The sequence below is a fragment of the Pleurodeles waltl genome, chromosome 7 (genome assembly GCF_031143425.1).
Source record: "Pleurodeles waltl isolate 20211129_DDA chromosome 7, aPleWal1.hap1.20221129, whole genome shotgun sequence".
In the NCBI taxonomy this organism is placed as follows: Eukaryota; Metazoa; Chordata; class Amphibia; order Caudata; family Salamandridae; genus Pleurodeles; species Pleurodeles waltl.
Genome location: NC_090446.1, coordinates 4,340,368 through 4,366,339, shown reverse-complemented (window position 1 = coordinate 4,366,339; position 25,972 = coordinate 4,340,368). Strand labels below are relative to the sequence as shown.

The window sequence follows — 25,972 nt, the reverse complement described above, 5'->3', positions numbered from 1 at the left end:
TGCGCAGGCTGCCACACGCAGCTCTTCAATCAGTTGAATGTGCAGGCTCCCACACACAGCTCTTAAGTCAGTTGAATGCGCAGGCTCTCACACGCAGCTCTTCAGTCAGTTGAATGCACAGGCTCCCACACGCAGCTCTTCAGTCAGTTGAGCACACAGGCTCCCACACGCAGCTCTTCAGTCAGTTGAATGCACAGGCTCTCACATAGCGCTTCAATCAGTTCAACACATAGGCTCTCACGCAGCGCTTCAATCAGTGGAACACACAGGCTCTCACGCAGCGCTTCAATCAGTCGAATACACAGGCTCTCACATAGCGCTTTAATCAGTTGAACACACAGGCTCTCACGCAGCGCTTCAATCTTTTGACAGCAGAGGCTCTAGCACATCGCTTCAGTCAGCTGATGTCACAGGCTCTCACATAGCGCTTCAATCAGTTGAACACACAGGCTCTCACGCAGCGCTTCAATCTGCTGACAGCAGAGGCTCTAGCGCAGTGCTTCACTCAGTTGAATGCACAGGCTCTCACACGCAGCTCTTCAGTCAGTTGAATGCACAGGCTCCCACACGCAGCTCTTCAGTCAGTTGAATGCACAGGCTCCCACACGCAGCTCTTCAATCTGCTGACAGCAGAGGCTCTAGCGCAGTGCTTCAGTCAGTTGAATGCACAGGCTCTCACACGCAGCTCTTCAGTCAGTTGAATGCACAGGCTCCCACACGCAGCTCTTCAGTCAGTTGAATGCACAGGCTCCTACACGCAGCTCTTCAGTCAGTTGAATGCACAGGCTCTCACACGCAGCTCTTCAGTCAGTTGAATGCACAGGCTCCCACACGCAGCTCTTCAGTCAGTTGAATGCACAGGCTCCCACACGCAGCTCTTCAGTAAGTTGAATGCACAGGCTCTCACATAGCGCTTCAATCAGTTGAACACACAGGCTCTCACACAGCGCTTCAATCAGTGGAACACACTGCCTCTAACGCAGCGCTTCAATCAGATGAACACACACGCTCTCATGCAGCGCTTCAATCAGATGAACACACACGCTCTCACGCAGCGCTTCAATCAGATGAACACACACGCTCTCATGCAGCGCTTCAACCAGTTGAACAGACAGGCTCCCAGACACAGCTCTTCAATCAGTTGAATGCACAGGCTCTCACGCAGCGCTTCAATCAGTTGAATACACAGGCTCTCACATAGCGCTTCAATCAGTTGAACACACAGGCTCTCACGCAGTGCTTCAATCTGTTGACAGCAGAGGCTTTAGCACAGTGCTTCAGTCAGCTGACGTCACACGCTCTCACAGGGCTTCAAGTAAGCAGTTGTACCGGCTCTCGCGCAGCGCTTCAGTCACGTGTTGTGAAGGTGGTCCTTTATGACGCAGAATAGTAAATAAATGAATAAATGCATAGGTAAGTATAACTGTCGCGCTGCTACACACCTGAGGGTTCATCATCGCTGTGTCTTGTCTCCGAGTCTGCTTCTTCGAAGGGGTTCAGGTCTTCCTTTTCTTTCGTTCTTAATGAAAACACATGCGTGGCAATGACAGGGCCTGTGTGGAAAGTGGAAAGAAATGTAGTTAACCCACAGCCTCGCGTTACACCATCAATAGCAGGAGAAGCCAAGACGCTGCAAGATGAAGGGAGGAGTTCCCAACAGGTAACGCGCCTGACGCCCATCGCAGTGACTCGGCGTCTGCATCTGCTGTTTTCGCTGTGCGATGTTACTGCAGCAGCACGTCTGCCAAGCATCACACATATGAGGTTAGACTAACTTTCTTTGGAGGCAGACTCTATGTCAGTTGTCTTGCTTGACTAGTTCTGACTGTTTACTTCCTTTGGAGATAGACCTTATGTTGATTTTCTTGCATTATTTTGATTTCCTATTGAGACACTGATTTGCTGATGAACTAAGTAACCATTTTTTTACTTTCTGTAATAATCTTACTTTTGAATAAACCTTTATGGGTTTGATCCTGATTCTTGTCTTGTGAAGATTTTCTTTATTGACTGTGTACTAAGTCACATGAACACTAACCTACATGTTGACCGTCTAAATTATGTTAATTACAATATTGAGAAAAAGAATGGAACTTGTTTCGCTGCACTGTCAGAGAGTGGAAATCATTTAGCTCTGATGATGTTCTTAGTAAGTACAGAAGTTAGTCCTCAAAGAGGCGGTAAGCTACAGGGGCACAACCTCCAGTTGATGTCAGAAAGTGGGTTATTGATTGATGGGGTGAAACCCTTCTCAAGCAACAACCACATTCCTTGTCAGAGTGAATCATAAAATGTCGCAGAATTACCTGTGCTTAACACGTTGGTAGCCTGACACAGAGGCAGTCATGCTTAACTTAGAGGCACTTTGTTAAGTATTTATGCAGCATCCAAGCAGCAATAAAGCGAAAACCCAAGACAAAAATACACACCAATTTTGAAAAATAGAGTCAAATTTAATAAGTAATTTAAGACCAAAAAAAACAAAAATCCAATCATTGAAATCAGAGGCATGAATTTTTCAAGTTTTTAGTAAAAAGAATCTCCTAAAAGATCAAAGCGCTAACCACGGGCATCCAGTCGCACGAGACCGGGGCAAAGTCTAAAGTTATAGCTGACTGTGATGGAGCACAGTTCACATACAAGAAGTGGATGGGGCCCAGTCTCGGCTTACCTTTGGACAAATTACAATTTTTTAAGCAATATGTATGAGTAGGTAAAGTTCAGAGGTGTAATAGCCGGTGAGGAGGAGGTGTCGTTGGGGAGCTGCTGGACATACTCATGGTGAAGATTTCTACATTCGGACTTTGTCACTTTTTTGGACGTCCTCAGTGGAACAAAGCTGCAGGCTAACAAGCGCTCCACAAGACCGGATACCCTTCCAGAGAGGAGCTACTGAACAGGATTTGCTGCTGGGGAGAAGAAAGAAGTGGGAGGTACCGCTAAGTCCGGTCGACTCTCAATGCACCTTGGGTGGGTTGGCGGGCAGATCCGTCTTAGTCTCCTGTCAGTTCTCAAACCACATTTAAGTGGAAAATGTTGTTTTTGGCAGTTTTAGCACTTTCAGCACCACTTCCAAGAGTCCAGAACTGGGTGGGCCCCGCTTGAAGGGTATGACTCACTGCAAGCATGGTCCAGGGTTCAAGGGTCGGACCTAACTAGCCCTTGGGGTCACTCTGGTAGTCCTGGGTTCAAACAGCAGGGCTCAAGCAGCTGGGCAGTCCTCTGAAGTACAAGGAAGGAGTGTACTGAAGAGTAGGTCTGAGGGTCTAATACTCATACCCAGTGCCAGCCTTTGAAGTGAGAGACACTTTTAGGTGTTTCTGCCTTCTGGAATTTACCCCCATTCCCTTGCCCAGGCTCCGAGAGGTCTGGGGTCACAAAAGCCTAGTATCAAGTTCTTTGTGAGTGTGCTAAGACAGCCCTTTGAAAATGTTAGTGGGTCGGGGAACAGCTCCGCCCCTGTTATCCTGGCAGTATGGCCAATTCTGCCAACAACTAACCACTCTCTGTTTTACTGTCTGGGAGGAATACACAATGGCCAATTGCCAACTATACCTAGTCCTGTGACCCAGGACAGAGGCAGCAGGCACCAAATGATGAAGACAACAAAATGCTAACTTTCTAAAATGGCATTTTCAGAATTATGACTTAAAAGCCAACGTTACCATTAAAGAAACTTTTAAATTACAATCCATTAGAGCCAGGAAAGCGACATTTCTACCTGTTCCCAACCAAACGTTATCACGTATTAAATGTAATAGGGGAACCTAATGTTGTTATTCAGTGGGATGAGTAGACCTTTCCTTAGTGAAAAACCTATTTATGAGTTTTTCACTACCAGGACATGTAAAACTTAAAAGTATATGTCCAACTTTTTAAATAAAGCATCAGCCACATTTATGGACAGATCAATATCTTGTCCACAGTTCAATATTGAAGAGCATGGTAAATGTTGCAATATTTACAAACTATTTAAGAAAGTGCCCCCTTCTCACGTTCGTTAAAACTAGGAGGGTTGAGAACATTTGTTCTAAAAATTAGGTTGTGGGTCCAAAAGGTTTGGGAAGCATTGCTATATGCTATTGAGTTTCCCTAGATTCAGCACACACACACACACACTTTGTTACTTTAGGGATGCTTTTACTTGGAAATTACTAAAATATTCAAATCATTTAGTTCTAGGCACTGGTGTGACCCTGCTGAGAATCCCATGACTTATTAAATCTGCCACACAAGGTTAATAATATTATCTTAAACAGATTCTTATCTCAAGACAATGTTTCACAAACATCTTCCACTTCCACCATTCACTGGGCCCCGTTACTTCTTCATACACATCCCTCAACTCCATCACAAGCTGACCCAGTCTTACTCCTTCACACACACACATCACAAACCTCTATCATGCGCTGTCCACATATTTAAAGTTGTACACACATCACTCACCTTCACCAGTCATTGCCCACATAGTTAATCCTTCACACACATCATTCCCATTCATCATGAGCTGGCCCCATAGTATCTACTGCACACACATCACTCGCCTCCATCATGTTCGGACCCATGGTTAGTGCTCACACACATCATTTACCTTCAGCAATTGCTGGCTCCAAAGCCAATGTGCCACATAAATCATGGCATTACCTTCATCATGCACTGGCCTCATATTTACGGATTCACACATCACTTGCCTTCATCATCTCCAGAGCTTATAATGATTCCTCATTCTAGGTACAGTAGTTTCTCTTGCACCTTAGGATGGGTTAGTCTGCCCCAAAGTGTAATCTAAGATGCATTTTGAATTCCACTAAGATTTACTTCCGTCTTACACACTTGCATATAAAAGGTTTGCATGACAGAGAAATATAAAAAGAATGATCTAAATGAAAAAACAATAATTAAAATCAAGTCCTGTGAAACACAAACTTGCGATTAGGAGAGTATTTTACAAAGTGCAAGTTCTAATAATGAACCCTGTGTAGCATTACCAAGCGAGTGCAAGGCCTGCTGGATTTCCTTCATCACATTCTGGTACAGCTCCTTCTGCCAGCGCTGCAAGAGCGTCCACTCCTCGTCAGAGAAACTGGCAGCGACATCCTGGAATGTAACTGGTACCTTGGAGAAGATATCATAGCAGTATGTGTTAATGTCTTACTCATAAACTTCAATCCAGTATCCCAAAACTGAGACAATGTTTTGTAAAGAACAGAATTCTTTACAGAAGCTAATCGGTGGAAAGTGTAGGATGTGATGTTCTGAGAAATGAAGTTTTAGTACACTTTACGAATGTGTGGTGCTCCTGTTTACACAGGAGGGTTGGTGGTTGAACAGGGTCCTGCATCCATTGTAGAGCCCCTAACGCTGGTCACCAGTCACAATCCAAAGGCCCTGCTCCAATTCTCGCTCACTAATAAAACTATTAACATTCAAATACCCATAGATCGCAAAGTATAAAGTGTAAGTAAAACCACCGACTCCGGCAACTATAGGGTGCCTTATCTTTCTTGTAACTGTTGTATTTCAATTTAAAAAACAATAATTTATATACTTATTACAACCTTATTACAAACTTTGCCACTTATAAAATACTGATAAAATACAATGTAATATTATGTTTAACCCTGACATAATCAGAAAATTATCTATCCCTTCACAACTTCATTCTCCTAGCTCACCGCAAAATAACACAGCTGCTCAGCCGGATATTTCTTTAAATATTATGTGCAAATCCTATTCAGTGGTAGTCACAACACAATTTCAGACCATCCCTCTGCCCAGCAACACATCGTGGTTTGGGCAGATCCACTGCCCTTCCTCTGGGTGTTTACAGGAGCTCAGTCATTACTGGTCCCACTGCCACAAGCACTCAGTATCCTGCCTGGCATTCAAAAGCCATTAGTTGGATTATATTGAACATTTACATAAAGGTGACTTTAGCTGTAACAAAATTCATTTTGCCAGCAGTTCCCTGGTCCTGAATTGAAAAAAGATACAAAAACCAATCACTTCAATCCAAAAAGGCAACATCAACAAAACATCAAAAACAGGTCATCGCAAGCCAGATTTTGTTTATGTCTCACCAGCGCTACCTGTGGATCTTACGTGTTTACTTACAGTTTCTTGGTGTTCAAAAAGAGCAGACAAAAAGCTTTGTTGTATTAGTGTCAGGAAAAGTTTGTGACACAGAATTCTCCTACTTAGTCTTTCATTTTTTTTAAAACACTAAAACCTTGTGGTCGCGATTCATTCTTGTGATAGAAATCTCCAAACTGCAACTGTCTTACTGTCCACAATCCACTCACCACATACATCTGGGGAAATGATTGGTCTTCTGAAGCCTTGGTCTTTATAAAACAAAAAACGTATTCTCTAAAAGGGCTTTTGGGGTTTTTTCTTGTGCCTTGTCCAATAACAAGCACACACCTTTCTATATCAACAAGCTGTCTTTCAAGCAAAATATTTTCCTTTGCCCAAGGATTCACTGGTGCAGACATAATGACTTTTTGGCCATCTTAAATAGAAAATATTTTGACTTTCATGAAATCCATAAAGGAATTCCAGGAGAACTTGCGAGAATCTGCGACTGCTGCATATTCCCAGTGCACCTGTGAATCTCCTTGATCAGAACAAAACATTAAGGTGTGCATTTACAGAAATATGACTGACATTCATGTGCACTAACATACTTTTGTCCTTGTTTCCTCTATTGAAAAAGCAAATCTGATATGCTAGAGCTCAGCAATTGTGCTGGTACAATCTGGAAACTGTAAGGGCCTAACCTTTCTTGCACTCTGCAGGATGCCTCTGAAGATAAACTAGTCATAAGGCAATTGATTTTACCTTGGGAAGAAGCAAATAGATCTATTCAGTAGTGATGAGTAAATTCAGTGCAGATTTAAGAATGGTAAAGAACACTGGCAAAAACATTTCACTAGGAAAAACAAATAATAGCTGACTGGCAACAGCTATTGCTCAAGAACGGTGCTTGTTTTAAGGCTGGAGGTCTCATAGCGGTGTGCCAATGTAATAACTAAGTGTGACAATTAAATAACATATTTCAATCATGAACCATGATACAATCAAATTAATAGTCAAAACATATATACAATTACAACACAAATTCAATATAGATTTTTTTAAAAAAGATTTAAAAATGTTGAAAACACAACACATTTTGTAAGGAGAAGAAAATAATGGTTGTATACGTGTCATTCAAACTTAGAGGGTCATTAAGAGTTTGGCGGAAGGAAAAGGCCACCCACCAAATTCCCACAGTCAGGTTGCCGCCAGTGCGGCTGCCTTCTTGTGTGCCCCATTAGGAGTTCCCGCTGGCCCAGCAGGGAACAGCCCACAATATTGACGCTGGCTCATAATTGAGCCGGCGGCAATGTTGCGGTGCGTAAGGTGCAATAGCACCCGTCACCTTTTTCACAGTCTGCAATGCAGCCAGAGAAAAGTACAACTGGGCTGTTCATGGTGTCCCCCTGCACCCTGTCTCGGCCAGTTTTTACATGGCGGTGCATTCGCCATGTAAATGCTGGCGTAGAGGACGGTCGTAATCCCCAGGGAGGTGCTGCATGCAGCACCGCCCTGGTGCATTAGAACCGCCAGCACTGCCAGTCCTTCCTGTGGTGGAAAACAGGCAGTGCTGGTGATCCAACCGTGGTGCAACTGCAACGGTCATAATGTGGCGGATAGACCGCCACCAAAGCACTGGGACCAATGTTCTGGCGGCGGTCACACCGCCACCGCGATCGCCAGGGTCGTAATGACCACCATTAATGTTTTAAGAACAAGGGTCCCATTAAAGTGCGGCAATGTAGTAACAAGACGAGGCAAATAAATAACATGTGTTTTACATTTTGGACGCCATTATTGCAGAGGTAGCATATATTAGATGATGTATACCATTTAGAAGTTAAAACTTTTAGGGTTAACATATTTAAGCGTAGCAATGTCCAAAAATGCTTGATACAGTGCGATATGTTCTAAATCAAATATTGCTGCAGTTTTATCAAGATATAAGACTTCCTTACCATCTCATTTTTTTCTTTTTTTAAACAAACATCAGTGTCCAGGTGAAAGCTTAAGTAAGAAGAGGTCAGGTTGAGATGCGCTGTTAACTGGGTCAGAGACACAGACAATATCTGTCCCATGTCTACGTTAAACAAGCGTAAAGCATATCAGAAATTCCTTAAAAACATGGATTTCTCTCTTTTTCACCACCTGGGGGGTCATTATGACACTGGTGGTCTTGAGACTGCCAGGATTGTGGTGACAATCGGAGCACCGTCAAAGTGGCCACATTACGACAGTGGTGGTAGAGCCACGGTCAGACCGCCAGCACCACCAGATTTCCTTCAAAGGAGGGACTGGTGGTGCTGGTTGTTCTGGTGGTCCTAGTCTGCCAGTGCAGTGCTGAAGCAGAGCTGCCCTGGGGGTTACAAGACCCTTCTCCGCCGGTGGTTCCATGGTAGTTGTACCCCCTGGCCAGTCCGGTCGTGATGTTCACTGCCTACTTTGCAGACAGTGAACATCGCAATGGGTGTTGGTGCACCCTACGCACTACAGCATTGCCGCCGGCTCTATTGTGAGCCAGCGTCAATGTTGTAGGCCGTTTTCCACTGAGCCAGTGGGCGGAAACACCTGCTCACTCAGCGAGAAACTCTTAATGGGGGCCTTCAGGAAGGAGGCCGCACTGGCGGCAACTTGCCCATCTGGACTTCGGCAGACGACCTTTTACATCCAGCGAAGTCATAATGACCTCCCTAATCTCGTTACACATGTAACTGCTTAATGAGTTAGAATCACTTCTCAATTACGATGACCCCAACAAACCACTCCTGCCAGACAGAGCACAAATTAACTTTTCAACCCAAATTCAAATCTTAAGGCCGCAACTTTGTCTAGGAAACCCCATTTTGCAACAGCAATTAATTCCACTACATACAATAAAGTAGCCAGGATTTTAATTTAAATATAATAAGTATCTGGGAAAAATGTCCCCACCCCATTGCACTGTAAAACGCACCCAACACCTTAGCCTGGAATTTAGACTTACAGATGCTGTTTAATATATGTTACAACTCATTTAAAGTGCTACACACAAGTTTCCCTAAACATTCATAAGAATTCACAATCTCCAAGTATCCGTCCCAAGGTACCAAGAGTAATTTGAGTAGTTACTCAGACTTTTGCAATGAAAAAACAAGACTTTGCTTTTACAATGTTAATTTTCAGAAAGTGAGACCCTCCATACTGCTGTAGAGCAGTGAGATGGTTATTTAAACCTTTAGGTGTGAGATCAAGAATTATTATCTCATCCGCACATAGACAGACCACTGAGCGACCCGTAGTACTCAGAGGATATCGTGAAACAATTTTCCAAAGCAGCATGTAAAAGAGAAAACAGCAGTGGGGCCGACAAACAGTCCTGCTTCAAACCATTTTTTGTTGAGATCACAGTGGACAAGCCTGATCCTCTCCCAGCAAGCCCTGACACTAGGAAGATGAGTGCAAAGCAATAATTAAACGTAATAAGGTTCCTGGCATACCCAGTTCATGCAGCTTTTTTATGTGGTAGAACTATCAACTTTATCGTACGCTTTAGAAAAGTCGATAAAGGCAGCGTAAAGTGGGGAACTTCTGTCGAACACATATTTTTCTACAATAAGTCGCAGAACTGTGATTTTGTCCAGGGTGCCATGATGTTGCTAAAGCCCATCATCTCTGATGGTATTATGTATTCCTCACTAACCCAGGTCTGGCGGTGATCAGGAAGACTTTAAGTAAAGAACTTGCCAACGGCATCTAACAAAGCAATTTGTCAATAATTATTAGATAGATTATGGTCTCCCTTTTTATAAAGTGGGATAATTACACTCACAGCCCAAGATAAAGGCAGTGCAGATTTGTCATAACAATATTCAAAGACTGGAGATAAAATGATTTCCCGTAGATTGGCTTCACTTTTTAAAACTGAGATTGGGAACTCACCCGGACCCAGCACTCCGGAAGTCCTCAAAGAAGAGACTGAAGTCACAATCTCGACCTCAGAGGGAGGATCATAACTCACTGCCTTCCTTTCGTGAACAGCGGGATAGTCCCAAAAAGACATCTTCCGAGTTGGCTGCATATAACTCTGAGATAAAACTACCACATAGGTCTTCCTTAATGGGTGAGTGGCTGGATCTGACCCTTGTTCCACAACAATCCACAATATTCTCCCAGAATTTCCTCAAATTCTTGGAGGATACAGCCTCTCCAATTACAATCTGATTCTTGCTTTTTGTCCAGCTTTCAGTCGTCTTCTCCTTTTCAAAGATGCTATTAATTGAACTCTATCAAGTGAGAAGGAAACTAATTGAGTGCTAATCAGCCCATTTATTTCTTTACTAAAGATAAGGGTAGGTAATTGTGACGGGTTTCACAATGACTTAGTATAAGCCAGCGAGGACGTAGTATGAGGGTTCTGAGCGAGCCTGGCATTAGCCCAACAATTCCTACTTGCAGCCTGTTTGGTAAGATGACGAAAGAAACAAATAACATCAGGATGCCAGGAACCTACGTTAGTGCCCGTCTTCTCTAGAAGCCTTTTTAGCTTGAAAAATCCTGGCAGGAAACCAGTGGGACCTACTCGAGCTCTTAATAAAACTAGTGGTGGTCCCATTACGTTCTTTAAATAAAATAGCTATGCCACCTCTGGTGTGACCTCTTTTGAAGGAGAAGCATTACAAGTAAAAACATAAGAACCATCTAAAGATAAGTCGGATTTATCAGGTTTCCCGGGTGCAGATAAGATCAGCTTTCAGGGCAAATCCATTTTATCTGATATATTCAGTAAACCTGCTGTATTCTAGGAAACAATTTTTAAACTATTATTAAGTATAGAAAGTGAACACCAGACCCAAAGCACAAGTACAATGAAGGGTACCAGCCAAGCAATTCCATTTGGACAAACCTTCCTCTGTTGCGGAAGGGGACCTGAACCCTAAAGTATCATGCTTAGTAACATGTCTCACTTTATTCACTACCGAGACCTGTAGGAGCATTAGACTTCCGCCTACTATCTCATTCCCTGACGGTTAGTAACATGCATCAGGGAAGCAAGATGGATTATCATACTGTGACTCATGTCTTACTTTTTCAGAGGACTGGTATGACATCAGTCTCTCTGCACTGGTAAATTACTATTTTGTAGAAACAAATTGGCTACTGCTCTAGATTGAAAAGAGTCTCTGGCATTGTTTGCTGTGGTTAAATGAGATATAATTTACAAGAGACATATCATTATTTTGAATCATTTTAAGATTCTCATTGTCAGCGAAATATGATAATAAAAATGAACGATTCAAAATTATATCATACTCAAACATTGCCACAAAGTCAAGAGTAGAGGTTGCTACAGTCAGATGGTAGCAGGATGGTAATTACCATCTAAGTCCTCAACTCCTACTTCTAGAGGGTAAGTGGTAATCGACTCTTGCTTCGAAGAATGAGCTTCCTTAAGCTTTAAATCGTTTAGAATTCCATCATTAGTTGTAGACACCCGCTTCTCTCCTGGAGACACTTCCAACTTTTCCTGGAAATGGTGCTTTTTAGGACGGTTCTTTGAAGTACTCTGTTGTTTTTTTTCTTTTTTGAAGTAAGCAGTTTTTTGTTTTTTTCTTATCTCTATGCTGAGGACAATGAGGGGCATCTATAATATTCTGTTTATCAGATTATTTAAACATAAAAATAAGAAAGGAGTCCATCTTGAAGCAGGCAGTGGGTTCCACAGAATTTATATCTGCTGGATTCGGGGTACCGGGAGTTCTACAGTTTTATTTAAGGAATAAACAGGTTTGACTAATTCTGATATTTTGTAACAGAACTGTATGACTTCTTCCACTGAGGGCTGCCACCTTGGATCCCAATATCTTTAAAAGAAGGCCTGGCCTTGGAGTATTGAAAAGAGGAATCCATTCCTAGGCACTGGTTTACTAACTGGTAGCCCATAATCATTATCCGTAGGTTTTGCCAAAGGAGCATGTCAAGGGACATCTGAAACTGAACTATGTGATTACCTTCCCCTCTCACTTTTTTTTAAAATAAACTGTGAAACCCAGCTTGTAAAATTTTCATCGCTTACCACCACCAAAACCTTCAGGTCTGTTAAAAGAGTATATTGAATATGATCGGTACTATTAACATATTTTTTGAGTAAAGTGAGAATGGATGACAGAATTATTTTCAGACATTTGAGAGATTCTGAATACTGAACATAATGCCCAGGAAGGGCTCCCAAGTAGCTCAAAATCAGGTGTGGCCAAGATCTTGGGGACGGAGACCGATATCTCCACAGGGATATGTTAGACCTGGCATCTTTTGGCATGTTTCCCCCTGTCTTTTTGCCTTCTGACCTCATGTTTTTATGGTATGTTGGACTCTGTTTTTGCTGGTTTAGTGTCTCTGCACACTTTGCCACTGCTGATCAGTGCTAAAGTGCAACTGCTCTCTGTGTAAATTGTACTGCTGATTGGTTTATCCATGATTGGCATATTTGATTTACTACTAAGTCCCTAGTAAAGTGCACTAGAGGTCCCCAGGGCCTGTAAATCAAATGCTACTAGTGGGCCTCCAGCACTGTTTGTGTCACCCACATAAGTAGCCCTGTAACCGTGACTCAGACCTGCCACTGCAGTGTCTGTGTGCAGTTTTAAACTGCCAATTCGATCTGGCAAGTGTACCCACTTGCCAGGCCAAAACCTTCCCTTTTTATACATGTAAGGCACCCTTAAGGTAGGTCCTAGGTATCCCCATGGGCAGAGTGCAGTGTATGTTAAAGGTGGGACATTACTGATGTGTTTTACATGTCCTAACAGTGCAATACTGCCAAATTTGTTTTTCACTGTTGCAAGGCCTATCTCTTTCATAGGTTAACCTGGGGGCTGCCTTTAAATATTCTTAAAGTGCAGTTTCCCTTAGGGAGCAGTTAGAGAGCTGGAGTTTGGGGTCTCTGAGCTCACAATTTAAAAACACATCTTTTTATAAAGTTGGTTTTTATATTGTCTGTTTGAAAATGCCACTTTTAGAAAGTGGGCCTTTTCTTACTTAAACCATTTTGTGCCTCTGTCTGCTTGTGTATTCAATGTCTGGGCCAGACGGACAAATGGGCTGTTGTGAATTCCCTCTAGACAGTGACACAAAGGGAGCAGGGTGTAGCCTGCATATCCTGCTGGGCCATCTGGGCTCGAGTGGAGGGAGGAGTGGTCGCTAACACCCAAAAGGACTGTGCCTGCCCTCACACGATGTAGTCTCCGACCACCTGGTATGTGTCTGGGGCCAGGCCTGGGAAAGGCAGGATGTTGTCAACAGAGACTTTCCTTTGAGGTTTGCCTACTTCAAAGGCAGAACTGAGTATAAGTAGTGGACCCAAAACCCCAGACTGGTAGAACACTTCTGGATCGGGAGGAACCTCTGCCAAGAAGAAGAGCTGAAGAGCTGGAGGAGGAGTACTGCCCCTTAACTGTGCTGCTTTGCTGGGTTGGCCTGCAGTTGCTGCTTTTGCCTTAAAGAGGGCTAAGGCTGGACTTTGCTGTGAATCCTCCTTGTGAGGTTTCTCAAACGGCTTGGAGTAGAACTTGCCTCCTGTTTTAAGTCTCAGGGATATCAAAGACTTCAGCTACATCTGTCTACAGCACTGGGAACTGTGTGTTTTGTGCTGCAACAGAAGTAAAACCACTGCAACACTTTCAATGATGCCGCTGACTGCACCGTGACCTGACTACCCCACGTGGAGCCGTGCCCCAGGTAGCACCGCAACCCTGGTCTCTCTGACGCCACCACCTGATGCGTCACCGAGCCACTGCTTGCACTGTGACCTGTGATCCCCGCACTTCCTATCGCCTTGCTCACATCGCAGCCTTGGCGTCCCGGACGACACTGCTCCATGGTGACACTGACGCCGCTGCCTGCACCGTGGCCTGAGGACACTGCTTGTGAGGGACACAAAGCACCGCCCTGTCCCGCACCACAGCCCCAGTTCACCGATGCCAGTGCCATCAACTCCAATCTTGTCAACAGACGTTGCTGTCTGCACCGCGACCTGTGAGCACAGCACGAAGCTCGCCCCATGCTGCACTTTCACCTTGGGCCTACCAACAAAAGCGCTTAAGCAACGACACCGCCGCTGCTTGCACCGTGACTTGGACACCTCACGTTGCACCACCCGCTTCACACCCCAGCCCTGGTCTCACCAACGCCGCTGGACACCACCACCGAGCCGCTGCCTGCACCGTGACCTGTGGGCACCACACATTTTATTGTCCGGCTTCACACCGCAGCCCAGACACCATCCACGCCAGCACTCCTGACTTTGTCATCAGCCCGGAGTTCGATCTGCAACGCGTGTGACTTCAAGGGCCAGATTACCCCCGCACAAACCTCAGAACCGATGCCACACTCTGGATCTCATTGCGAGGATCACAACGCCTTGCATTTCCAAGGTACTGTCTGTGGGTCTTCCCAACACTGTAGCTGGCCTGCGACGCTGCGGCTGGCCTGATCTGTTGGATTTGTTGTTCGTGACGCCATGATAGCGCCTCACGGAGCTATCGGCTATTTTTCTAAAACTGGTGTGTCCTTTTGTATTGTTTTCACTGTATTACTGTGTGTTGGTGCAAATGCTTTACACATTGCTTCTGAGATAAGCCCGACTGCTTATGCCAAGTTACCAAGAGGGTGAGCAGGGGTTATCTGAGCTGGGTACCTCTCTTATCCTGACTAGAGGGAGGGTCCCTACTTAGACAGGGTGTAAACTGACTGCCAACCAGAGACCCCATTTCTAACATGGTGCAACTAAAAAAATGTAATGCAGATTTCTGCTGATTACATAAGGGAGTAGTAGGAGGAATTATCACCTCTGGCAATTGTTTTCCCAGTTGAGTATCAATCAATCAGTGGATTTGTAGGGCGCTTCTTGTCACTCGTTAGGGTATCCAGGCGCTGGCAGGGGCCAGCTGATTAGCCGACTAGCCAGGTCTTCAGGGACTTTCCGAATGATGAGGTCCAGAGATGAAAGGGTAGCTCATTCCATCTCTTTGCTGCTAGGTAGGGGAAGAAGCAACCTCTGCATGTGCTATGTCAGATGTGGGTGGTGAGGGTTAGAGAAAGGGAAGCAGAGCAGAGGTGTCTGGTGGGCTGATGGAAGTTCAGGCAGTGGTTTAAGTAGGTCCACAGTTTTGTAGGGCCTTGCATATGTGGGTCAGGAGCTAGCAACGTTTCTGAAGAGGGAGCCAGTTGAGTTCCCTGAAGTAGGGAGTCATGTGTGTTTGTCTAGGGAGATCTAGGACGAGTCTAGATACACCATTTTGTATGGCCTGTAGCTGTCGGAGGATATGCGATCCCTGTGTAGAGAGCCTTGCCATAGTCCAGTTGGCTTGAGATCAGGGCCTGGGTGATGATGAGTCTTGAGCTTTGGGATCACCTTTTAAATATCTTAGGAAGCATGTGGAAGATAAAGAAGCAGGAGGAGGAGGAGGCAGAACTGACCTGAATCCTCATAGTTAGCTTGTTATCCAGAATGATGCTTAGGTTCCTAGCATGGTCAGTGGGAGTAGGAGTAGGTCCGAGAACTGAGGTCGACTGTGATGCGTGTCAGTGGGAGCTTCAGTTTCTGAAGATCATTACCTATGTCTTGTCCATGTACAGCTTAAGGCAGTTTTCCTTCATCCAGATGGTGACATCTGTCATGCAGTTGTGAAAGTTGGTCTTGGTGGTATTTTTTGAGAGGGAGAGGTTGAGTTGTGTATCCCCAGCGTAGGATATGATGCTGAGTCCCTGGGTTTTTACGGTGCTGGCCAGCAATGTCAATATAAGTGTTGAAGAGGGTGGGGCTGAGTGTGGGTCCTGGGGGGTACATCAGGCAGAGTGAAATCCTTGATATGGCATTTGAGGTTTTCTCTGGAAACTGAGTACCCTGTTCTTGGATACAAATGAGTTGAGGAATAAAGTTTTGCAGGATTCCTTGCATCCAAGCTGACATCCAGCTTTGAAGAGACATCACTGGCCCCCACGTTTTCCTTTTGGAAGAAACAGAAAGGGGAATTTGAGTGCTTCACCACATTTAGAAGGGTTGTCTTATTCCTAATAGGAACGGATTTTGTCTTATTAATTGCCCTTAAAGGGATTATTCTTCCTGAGCAAAGCTTACTAATTGTCCTCTTATTTGCTTCAGAGAAGGCTCCTAGAGGAATTCCCCTAGATAATCAGACTGTTGTTTGAGATTCAGACTTTAGATGATATTAAATCTCTGCACAAATGCCAAGCAGCCCCAAGTGACTCCTTCTGAACACAAACCGCAGTCACTGGTGCCACCTCCTCCCAAAAACCAACATCTTCAGAGGAGTCAGCTGGCTCGTCGGCACCACCAGAGGCTCCCCGCCAGTGTATGTCCGACAAGGCCATAACAGTCTGCGACTCACGGAGAACCAAATAAGGAGGGGCACGAACACACCAGCCTCTCACACATCACTCAGGATGGCCTCTGATGTTCATGGATGGAGATTTTCATAGCAGCAGAGGTGGTAAAAGAGGAGAGGTGGGGGAGCTAATCAGCGAACAAGCCGCAAAACACCTGGGCCAGACGACTCCGTGTGCCACAGCTCTACCCAGCAAAGTGCTGTGGTTTACCTCTCCTTTCTCCAAATATTGTAGTGACTTACCTCTGTTGCACTGACTGTGGTTTTGAGCCAGCCTCCTGACTTCTGTGGGTGAATGCCGGACTTAGGAGCACGCCAGCAGGCGCAAAACCAGCAAGGCAAAAGGACCCCGGTCTTCAAATGCAAACATCTGGGCTCCCAAAACTCCTCATGATCACACATCCCGCTGCAAGTCACTGCCTCCAGACTTCCAACATTGAGGTTTGCCACAATGTGGGGGCCAGATGGCCCCACTAGGCCAGCCATGGCAGCACCTAATGCTACAGACGTTTTTACTGCCGAAGCCAGATGTGGGGGCTAAGAGCCAGGAGCCAAGAACCTCAAAACTGTTTGCAAATAAGGGATCTGATGTGGGGTTCCCTTCACTAGCTGACCCACAACCAGCACCCCGCCCTCTGGTAGAGGCCACCACTGGGTAGATATTTGCCTCGTTATTTTCTTCCAATCTCCTCGTAATTAACCTTTGACTCGTCATACAGAGACAACACCTATCTAACGGGAGACCCAGATGTTCACCTGTTCAATATTAGCCCTACATAGATCTCAATGAGATATGCATCACTCAGAAAGCATCTAAAGAGATAAGTAAAAACATGTGGTTAGGCAAGAGGCTATCCACACACACAGTGCATTTCATATTACCATAAACCTCCAAACTCTATTGAACAAGTAGATATATCCAGAAAAGGCACAGCTGAAAATCTATAACTCATACGTAAGAAAGATTTAAGTGCTAACTTAAACATCTGGAAAGCACAGCTTAGCTTAAACAATGAGCTAATCACTGTAAATGAAATAAGCAAACAAAGCATGATCTGAAAGGGACCAGGATTATTAAATTGCATAATCCTCAATCATCTAGAACATGAGTACAAAACCATAACTTTACTGCATCCCTCACTGCCAGCTGGACCTTAGCAACATGAAGAAATATACTGCATAGGTGTGTGTGAGCGCAAACACACACCCACACCATCGTGGGGTAAGGAAGACTAAATGTGAGAGAGCCGACTGTCCTCTGAATCAAGGCAACACACTGCGCAATCTCCAGTCTACTCTCCTGCCCAATCAGAACCGGTGGGTCACTGCTTAAGAAACTTGTGAATATCTGAACATGGTCCCATAGCTCCTTAATGCCACACAAGTGGAGGCGCTAACTTATCCCAGATACATCTCTGGAGTGAAATTGATGGAATCATTTCCTGGTCCTAGAACTATGAAAAGAATCAATCTCTCTTGAGCTGTGAAAGTTACTAAAACCTCACTGGGAACCTTCAGGACTAAGCTCTGCTTCTCTGCACATTCCTTTAGTGGCAGTGCCATTCTCCTCTGTCTCCCGGTCACACATCCCGCGGTCCACAAACATCTGCAGGCCTTGTACACCTGTCAAGTCACCTCAAACCCCCACAAACCACCAGCATGCAGCATGCGAGCGCCACCGCTCAAGGCAACTCAAAGGCAGTTTGGGGAGTACATGAGACCACCATAAGGAACCAGGACAATGAGGGGGCTTCAACGGATGGAAAGCCAAGGAGAACACCATGTGACTTAATAAAGCAGGACCATGATTCACAAATTGGGAAAAGTGGTTCCAAATCCCACCGATATAAATATAGTAAAAAGGCTGCATTTTATTACTTACATTATCAGAGTCCTGATGAGGCATACTGTTGCTGCTATTCATCATCATATTTTTGGAGCTAGAATTTAAAAACAGACCTGAGTCAGGAAAGTAGAAGAATGCCTGTGCAGACCCCAGAGCTCCCTCTGTGACAATCCTATCAATAGCTCCCCCAGGTGCAGACCCCAGATCTCCCTCTGTGACAATCCTATCAATAGCTCCCCCAGGTGCAGACCCCAGAGCTCCCTCTGTGACAATCCTATCAGTAGGTCCCCAGATGCAGACCTCAGAGTGCCCTCTGTGTCAATCCTATCAGTAGCTCTATCAGGAACAGACCCAAGAGCTCCCTCTGTGGCAATCCTATCAGCAGACCTACAGCAGACCCCAGAGCTCCCTTCCTGACAATCCTAGAAGTAGCTCACCCAGATGCAGACCCCAGAGATCGCACTGTGACAATCCTATTGGTAGCTCTACCAAGTGCAGAACTCAGAGCTCCCACTGACAGTCCTATCAGTCTCTCCCCAGATGCAGACCGCAGAGCTCCCTCTGTGACAATCCTATCAGTAGCTCTGCCAGGTGCAAACCTCATAGCTCCCTCTGTGACAGTCCTATCAGTAGCTCCCCCACATGCAGACCCCAGAGCTCCCACTTTGACAATCCTATCAGTAGCTCTTCCAGGTGCAGACCCCAGAGCTCCCTCTGTGACAACCCTATCAGTAGCTCCCCACCTGCAGGCCTCAGAGCTCCCTCTGTGACAATCCTATCAGTAGCTCTACCAGGTGCAGACCCTAGAGCTCCCTCTGTGACAATCCTATCAGAAGCTCTATCAGGTGAAGACCCCAGAGCTCCCTCTGTGACAGTCCTATCAGTAGCTCCCCCACATGCAGATCCCAGAGCCCCCACTGTGACAATCCTATCAGTAAGCTCTACCAGGTGCAGACCCTAGAGCTCCCTCTGTGACAATCCTATCAGTAGCTCTATCAGGTGCAGACCCCAGAACTCCCTCTGCGACAACCCTATCAGTAGCTCCCCAAGTGCAGACCTCAGAGCTCCCTCTGTGACAATCCTATCAGTAGCTCTACCAGGTGCAGACCCTAGAGCTCCCTCTGTGACAACCCTATCAGTAGCTCTCCCAGATGGAGACCCCCAGAGCTCCCTCTGTGACAATCCTATCAGTAGGTCTACCGGGTGCAGACCGTAGAGCTCCCTCTGTGACAATCCTATCAGTAGCTCTATCAGGTGCAGACCCCAGAGCTCCCTCTGCGACAACCCTATCAGTAGCTCACCCAGATGCAGACCCCAGAGCTTCCACTGTGACAATCCTATCAGTAGCTCTACCGGGTGCAGACCGTAGAGCTCCCTCTGTGACAATCCTATCAGTAGCTCTATCAGGTGCAGACCCCAGAGCTCCCTCTGCGACAACCCTATCAGTAGCTCACCCACATGCAGACCCCAGAGCTTCCACTGTGACAATCCTATCAGTAGCTCTATCATGTGCAGACCCCAAAGCTCCCTCTGCGACAACCCTATCAGTAGCTCACCCAGATGCAGACCCCAGAGCTTCCACTGTGACAATCCTATCAGTAGCTCTATCAGGTGCAGACCGTAGAGCCTCCTCTGCGACAACCCAATCAGTAGCTCCCTAAGTGCAGACCTCAGAGCTCGCTCTGTGGCAATCCTATCAGTAGCTCTATCGGGTGCAGAACCCAGCACTCCATCTGTGACCCCAGAGTTCCCTCTGTGACATTCCTATCAGTAGCTCCTCAGGTGCAGAACCCAGAGCTCCCTCTGTGACAATCCTATCAGTAGCTCTCCAGGGGCAGACCACAGAGCTCCCTTTGTGGCAATCCCACCAGTAGTCCAGCAGGTGCAGACCCCAGAGCTCTCTCTGTGGCAATCTTATCAGTAGCTCTATCAAGTGCAAAACCCAGAGCTCCCTCTGTGACCCCAGAGGTCCAACTGTGACAATCCTATCAGTAGCTCCCCAGGTGCAGACCTCAGAGCTCCATCTGTGACAATCCCAACAGTAGCTCCCTAGGTGCAGACCTCAGAGCTCCCTCTGTGACAATCCCACCAGTAGCTCTATCAGGTGCAGGCCCCAGAGCTCCTTCTGTGACAATCCTATCAGTAGCGCTCCCAGATGGAGACCCCCAGAGCTCCCACTGTGACAATCCTATCAGTAGCTCTACCAAGTGCAGATCTCAGAGCTCCCTCTGTGACAATCCTATCAGTAGCTCTATCAGGTGCACACCTCAGAGCTCCCTCTGTGACAATCCTATCAGTAGTTCTACCAGGTGCAGACCCTAGAGCTCCCTCTCTGACAATCCTATCAGTAGCTCTACCAGGTGCAGACCGTAGAGCTCCCTCTGTGACAAGCCTATCAGTGGCTCTATCGGATGCAGACCTCAGAGTGCCTTCTGTGACAATCCTATCAGTAGCTCCCCAAGTGCAGACCTCAGAGCTCCCTCTGTGACAATCCTATCAGTAGCTCTACCAGGTGCAGACCCTAGAGCTCCCTCTGTGACAATCCTATCAGTAGCTCTACCAAGTGCAGACCTCGGAGCTCACTCTGTGGCAATCCTATCAGTAGCTCTATCGGGTGCAGAACCCAGCACCTCATCTGCGACCCCAGAGTTCCCTCTGTGACAATCCTATCAGTAGCTCTCCAGGTGCAGACCGCAGAGCTCCCTCTGTGGCAATCCCACCAATAGTCCAGCAGGTGCAGACCCCAGAGCTCTCTTTGTGACAATCCTATTAGTAGCTACCTCGGTGCAGACCCCAAAGCTCCCTCTGTGACAACCTTATCAGTAGCTCCTTCAGATGCAGACCCCCAAGCTCCCACTGTGACACTCCTATCGGTAGCTCTACCAGGTGCAGACCTCAGGGCTCCCACTGTGAGAAGCCTGTCAGAAGCTCCACCAGGTGCAGACCTCAGAGCTCCCTATGTGACAATCCTATCAGAAGCTCTATCGGGTGCAGACCCCAGAGCTCCTTCTGTAACAATCCTATTGGTAGCTCTATCTGGTGCAGACCTCAGAGTTCCTTCTGTGACAATCTTATCAGTAGCTCTACCAGGTGCAGAACTCAGAGTTCCCTCTGTGGCAATCCCACCAGTAGCTCTAGCAGGTACACACCTCAAAGCTCCCTCTGTGACAATCCTATCAGATGTTTTCCCAGATGCAGACCCCAGAGCTCCAACTGTGACAATCCTATCTGTAGGTCCCCATATGCAGACCTCAGAGTTCCCTCTGTGTCAATCCTATCAGTAGCTCTATCAGGAACAGACCCCAGAGCTCCCTCTGTGGCAATCCTATCAGTAGATCTAAGGCAGACCCCAGAGCTCCCTTCCTGACAATCCTAGAAGTAGCTCACCCAGATGCAGACCAGAGATCCCACTGTGACAATCCTATGAGTAGCTCTATCAAGTGCAGACCCCAGAGAGCCCCCTGTGACAGTCCTATCAGTAGCTCCCCCACATGCATACCCCAGAGCTCCCACTGTGACAATCCTATCAGTAGCTCTACCAGGTGCAGACCCCAGAGCTCCCTCTGTGACAACCCTATCAGTAGCTCCCCAACTGCAGACCTCAGAGCTCCCTCTGTGACAATCCTATCAGTAGCTCTACCAGGTGCAGACCCTAGAGCTCCCTCTGTGACAATCCTATCAGTAGCTCTATCAGGTGCAGACCACTGAGCTCCCTCCGTGACAGTCCTATCGTATCAGTAGCTCCCCCACATGCAGATCCCAGAGCTCCCATTGTGACAATCCTATCAGTAAGCTCTACCAGGTGCAGATCCTAGAGCTCCCTCTGTGACAATCCTATCAGTAGCTCAAGTGCTATCAAGTGCAAAACCCAGAGCTCCCTCTGTGACCCCAGAGGTTCAACTGTGACAATCCTATCAGTAGCTCCCCAGGTGCAGACCTCAGAGCTCCCTCTGTGACAATCCTATCAGTAGCTCTATCAGGTGCAGGCCCCAGAGCTCCTTCTGTGACAATCCTATCAGTAGTGCTCCCGGATGAAGACCCCAGCGCTCCCACTGTGACAATCCTATCAGTAGCCCTACCAATTGCAGATCTCAGAGCTCCCTCTGTGACAATCCTATCAGTAGCTCCATCAGGTGCAGGCCCCAGAGCTCCCTCTGTGACAGTCCTATCAGTAGCTCCCCCACATGCAGATCCCAGAGCTCCCACTGTGACAATCCTATCAGTAAGCTCTACCAGGTGCAGACCCTAGAGCTCCCTCTGTGACAATCCTATCAGTAAGCTCTACCAGGTGCAGATCCCAGAGCTCCCTCTGTGACAACCCTATCAGTAGCTCCCCCACATGCAGATCCCAGAGCTCCCTCTGTGACAATCCTATCAGTAGCTCTACCAGGTGCAGACCCCAGAGCTCCCTCTGTGGCAATCCTATCAGTAGCTCTACCAGGTGCAGACCCCAGAGCTCCCTCTGTGACAATCCTATCAGTAGCTCCCCCACATGCAGATCCCAGAGCTCCCTCTGTGACAATCCTATCAGTAGCTCTACCAGGTGCAGACCCCACAGCTCCCTCTGTGACAATCCTATCAGTAGCACTACCAGGTGCAGACCCCAGAGCTCCATCTGTGACAATCCTATCAGTAGCTCCCCCACATGCAGATCCCAGAGCTCCCTCTGTGACAATCCTATCAGTAGCTCTATCAGGTGCAGACCCCAGAGCGCCCTCTGTGACAATCCTATCAGTAGCTCTACCAGGTGCAGACCACAGAGCTCCCTCTGTGACAATCCTATCAGTAGCTCCCCCACATGCAGATCCCAGAGCTCCCTCTGTGACAATCCTATCAGTAGCTCTACCAGGTGCAGACCCCAGAGCTCCCTCTGTGACAATCCTATCAGTAGCTCTACCAGGTGCAGACCCCAGAGCTCCCTCTGTGACAATCCTATCAGTAGCTCCCCCACATGCAGACCCCAGAGCTCCCTCTGTGACAATCCTATCAGTAGCTCTATCAGGTGCAGACCCCAGAGCGCCCTCTGTGACAATCCTATCAGTAGCTCTACCAGGTGCAGACCCCAGAGCTCCCTCTGTGACAATCCTATCAGTAGCTCCCCCACATGCAGATCCCAGAGCTCCCTCTGTGACAATCCTATCAGTAGCTCTACCAGGTGCAGACCCCAGAGCTCCCTCTGTGACAATCCTATCAGTAGCTCTACCAGGTGCAGACCCCAGAGCTCCCTCTGTGACAATCCTATCAGTAGCTCCCCCACATGCAGACCCCACAGCTCCCTCTGTGACAATCCTATCAGTAGCTCTATCAGGTGCAGACCCCAGAGCTCCCTCTGTGACAATCCTATCAGTAGCTCTACCAGGTGCAGACCCCAGAGCTCCCTCTGTGACAATCCTATCAGTAGCTCTACCAGGTGCAGACCCCAGAGCTCCCCCTGTGACAATCCTATCAGTAGCTCTACCAGGTGCAGACCCCAGAGCTCCCTCTGTGACAATCCTATCAGTAGCTCCCCCACATGCAGACCCCAGAGCTCCATCTGTGACAATCCTATCAGTAGCTCTACCAGGTGCAGACCCCAGAGCTCCCCCTGTGACAATCCTATCAGTAGCTCTACCAGGTGCAGACCCCAGAGCTCCCTCTGTGACAATCCTATCAGTAGCTCCCCCACATGCAGACCCCAGAGCTCCCTCTGTGACAATCCTATCAGTAGCTCTACCAGGTGCAGACCCCAGAGCTCCCCCGGTGACAATCCTATCAGTAGCTCTACCAGGTGCAGACCCCAGAGCTCCCTCTGTGACAATCCTATCAGTAGCTCCCCCACATGCAGACCCCAGAGCGCCCTCTGTGACAATCCTATCAGTAGCTCTACCAGGTGCAGACCCCAGAGCTCCCCCTGTGACAATCCTATCAGTAGCTCTACCAGGTGCAGACCCCAGAGCTCCCTCTGTGACAATCCTATCAGTAGCTCTACCAGGTGCAGACCCCAGAGCTCCCTCTGTGACAATCCTATCAGTAGCTCTACCAGGTGCAGACCCCAGAGCTCCCCCTGTGACAATCCTATCAGTAGCTCTACCAGGTGCAGATCCTAGAGCTCCCTCTGTGACAATCCTATCAGTAGCTCTACCAGGTGCAGACCCCAGAGCTCCCTCTGTGACAATCCTATCAGTAGCTCTACCAGGTGCAGACCCCAGAGCTCCCTCTGTGACAATCCTATCAGTAGCTCTACCAGGTGCAGACCCCAGAGCTCCCTCTGTGACAATCCTATCAGTAGCTCCCCCACATGCAGACCCCAGAGCTCCCTTTGTGACAATCCTATCATTAGCTCTACCAGGTGCAGACCCCAGAGCTCCCTCTGTGACAATCCTATCAGTAGCTCTACCAGGTGCAGACCCCAGAGCTCCCTCTGTGACAATCCTATCAGTAGCTCTACCAGGTGCAGACCCCAGAGCTCCCCCTGTGACAATCCTATCAGTAGCTCTACCAGGTGCAGACCCCAGAGCTCCCTCTGTGACAATCCTATCAGTAGCTCTACCAGGTGCAGACCCCAGAGCTCCCTCTGTGACAATCCTATCAGTAGCTCTACCAGGTGCAGACCCCAGAGCTCCCTCTGTGACAATCCTATCAGTAGCTCCCCCACATGCAGACCCCAGAGCTCCCTCTGTGACAATCCTATCAGTAGCTCTACCAGGTGCAGACCCTAGAGCTCCCTCTGTGACCCCAATCTCCCCTTGTGACCCCAGAGCTCCCTCTGTGACCCCAGAGCTCCCCCTGTGACCCCCAAGCTCCCCCTGTGACCCCCGAGCTCCCTCTGTGACCCCAATCTCCCCGTGACCCCAGAGCGCCCCCTGTGACCCCAGAGCTCCCTCTGTGACCCCAATCTCCCCCTGTGACCCCAGAGCTCCCTCTGTGACCCCCAAGCTCCCCCTGTGACCCCCGAGCTCCCTCTGTGACCCCCAATCTCCCCCTGTGACCCCAGAGCTTCCTCTGTGACCCCAATCTCCCCCTGTGACCCCAGAGCGCCCCCTGTGACCCCAGAGCTCCTTCTGTGACCCCAATCTCCCCCTGTGACCCCAGAGCGCCCCCTGTGACCCCAGAGCTCCTTCTGTGACCCCAATCTCCCCCTGTGACCCCAGAGCGCCCCCTGTGACCCCAGAGCTCCCTCTGTGACCCCAATCTCCCCCTGTGACCCCAGAGCGCCCCCTGTGACCCCAGAGCTCCCTCTGTGACCCCAATCTCCCCCTGTGACCCCAGAGCTCCTTCTGTGACCCCAATCTCCCCCTGTGACCGCAGAGCGCCCCCTGTGACCCCAGAGCTCCCTCTGTGACCCCAATCTCCCCCTGTGACCCCAGAGCGCCCCCTGGACCCACGAGCTCCCGGTAAGGCTCCCCCCAGGGGCTCTGCGAGGTGACAGGCCGCAGCTCTCTGGCCTCGGGTCCTACCCCGGCAGGTGGCAGGCGTAGAGCCCACAGGAGACGCTTCGCAGTGAGAGCTCCATCCGTAGGTCTGTCTGCTGCCGGGGACAGACAGGGAGAGGCTGGGCGTTGACTGCGCATGCGCAGGAAGGAATCGCTGCTTGCGCCTCTGTGTTTAATACGCATGCGAGTGACAAAGTCGCTGTTCTCCAGTAGGAGACCGGTGTTCCATGCGCACGCTGCGCTGGACCAGGACC

At 47.9% G+C, this 25,972-nt stretch overlaps 1 protein-coding gene and 1 long non-coding RNA gene across 2 annotated transcripts in view; both read right to left on the bottom strand.

The window, feature by feature from the left end:
• LOC138303505 (uncharacterized) overlaps nt 1-25,972 on the bottom strand; it is a 1,082,407-nt gene that overhangs the window by 382,774 nt on the left and 673,661 nt on the right. The window lies entirely within an intron of this gene.
• Nucleotides 1,302-25,847, bottom strand: LOC138245622 (zinc finger protein 777-like). The gene is made up of 5 exons (XM_069199353.1): nt 25,743-25,847; nt 18,343-18,400; nt 4,989-5,115; nt 1,443-1,553; nt 1,302-1,372 (listed from the first exon to the last, which is right to left on the bottom strand). Exons 1-5 carry the CDS (start codon nt 25,796-25,798, stop codon nt 1,302-1,304), a joined length of 423 nt encoding a protein of 140 aa, XP_069055454.1. The 5' UTR covers nt 25,799-25,847.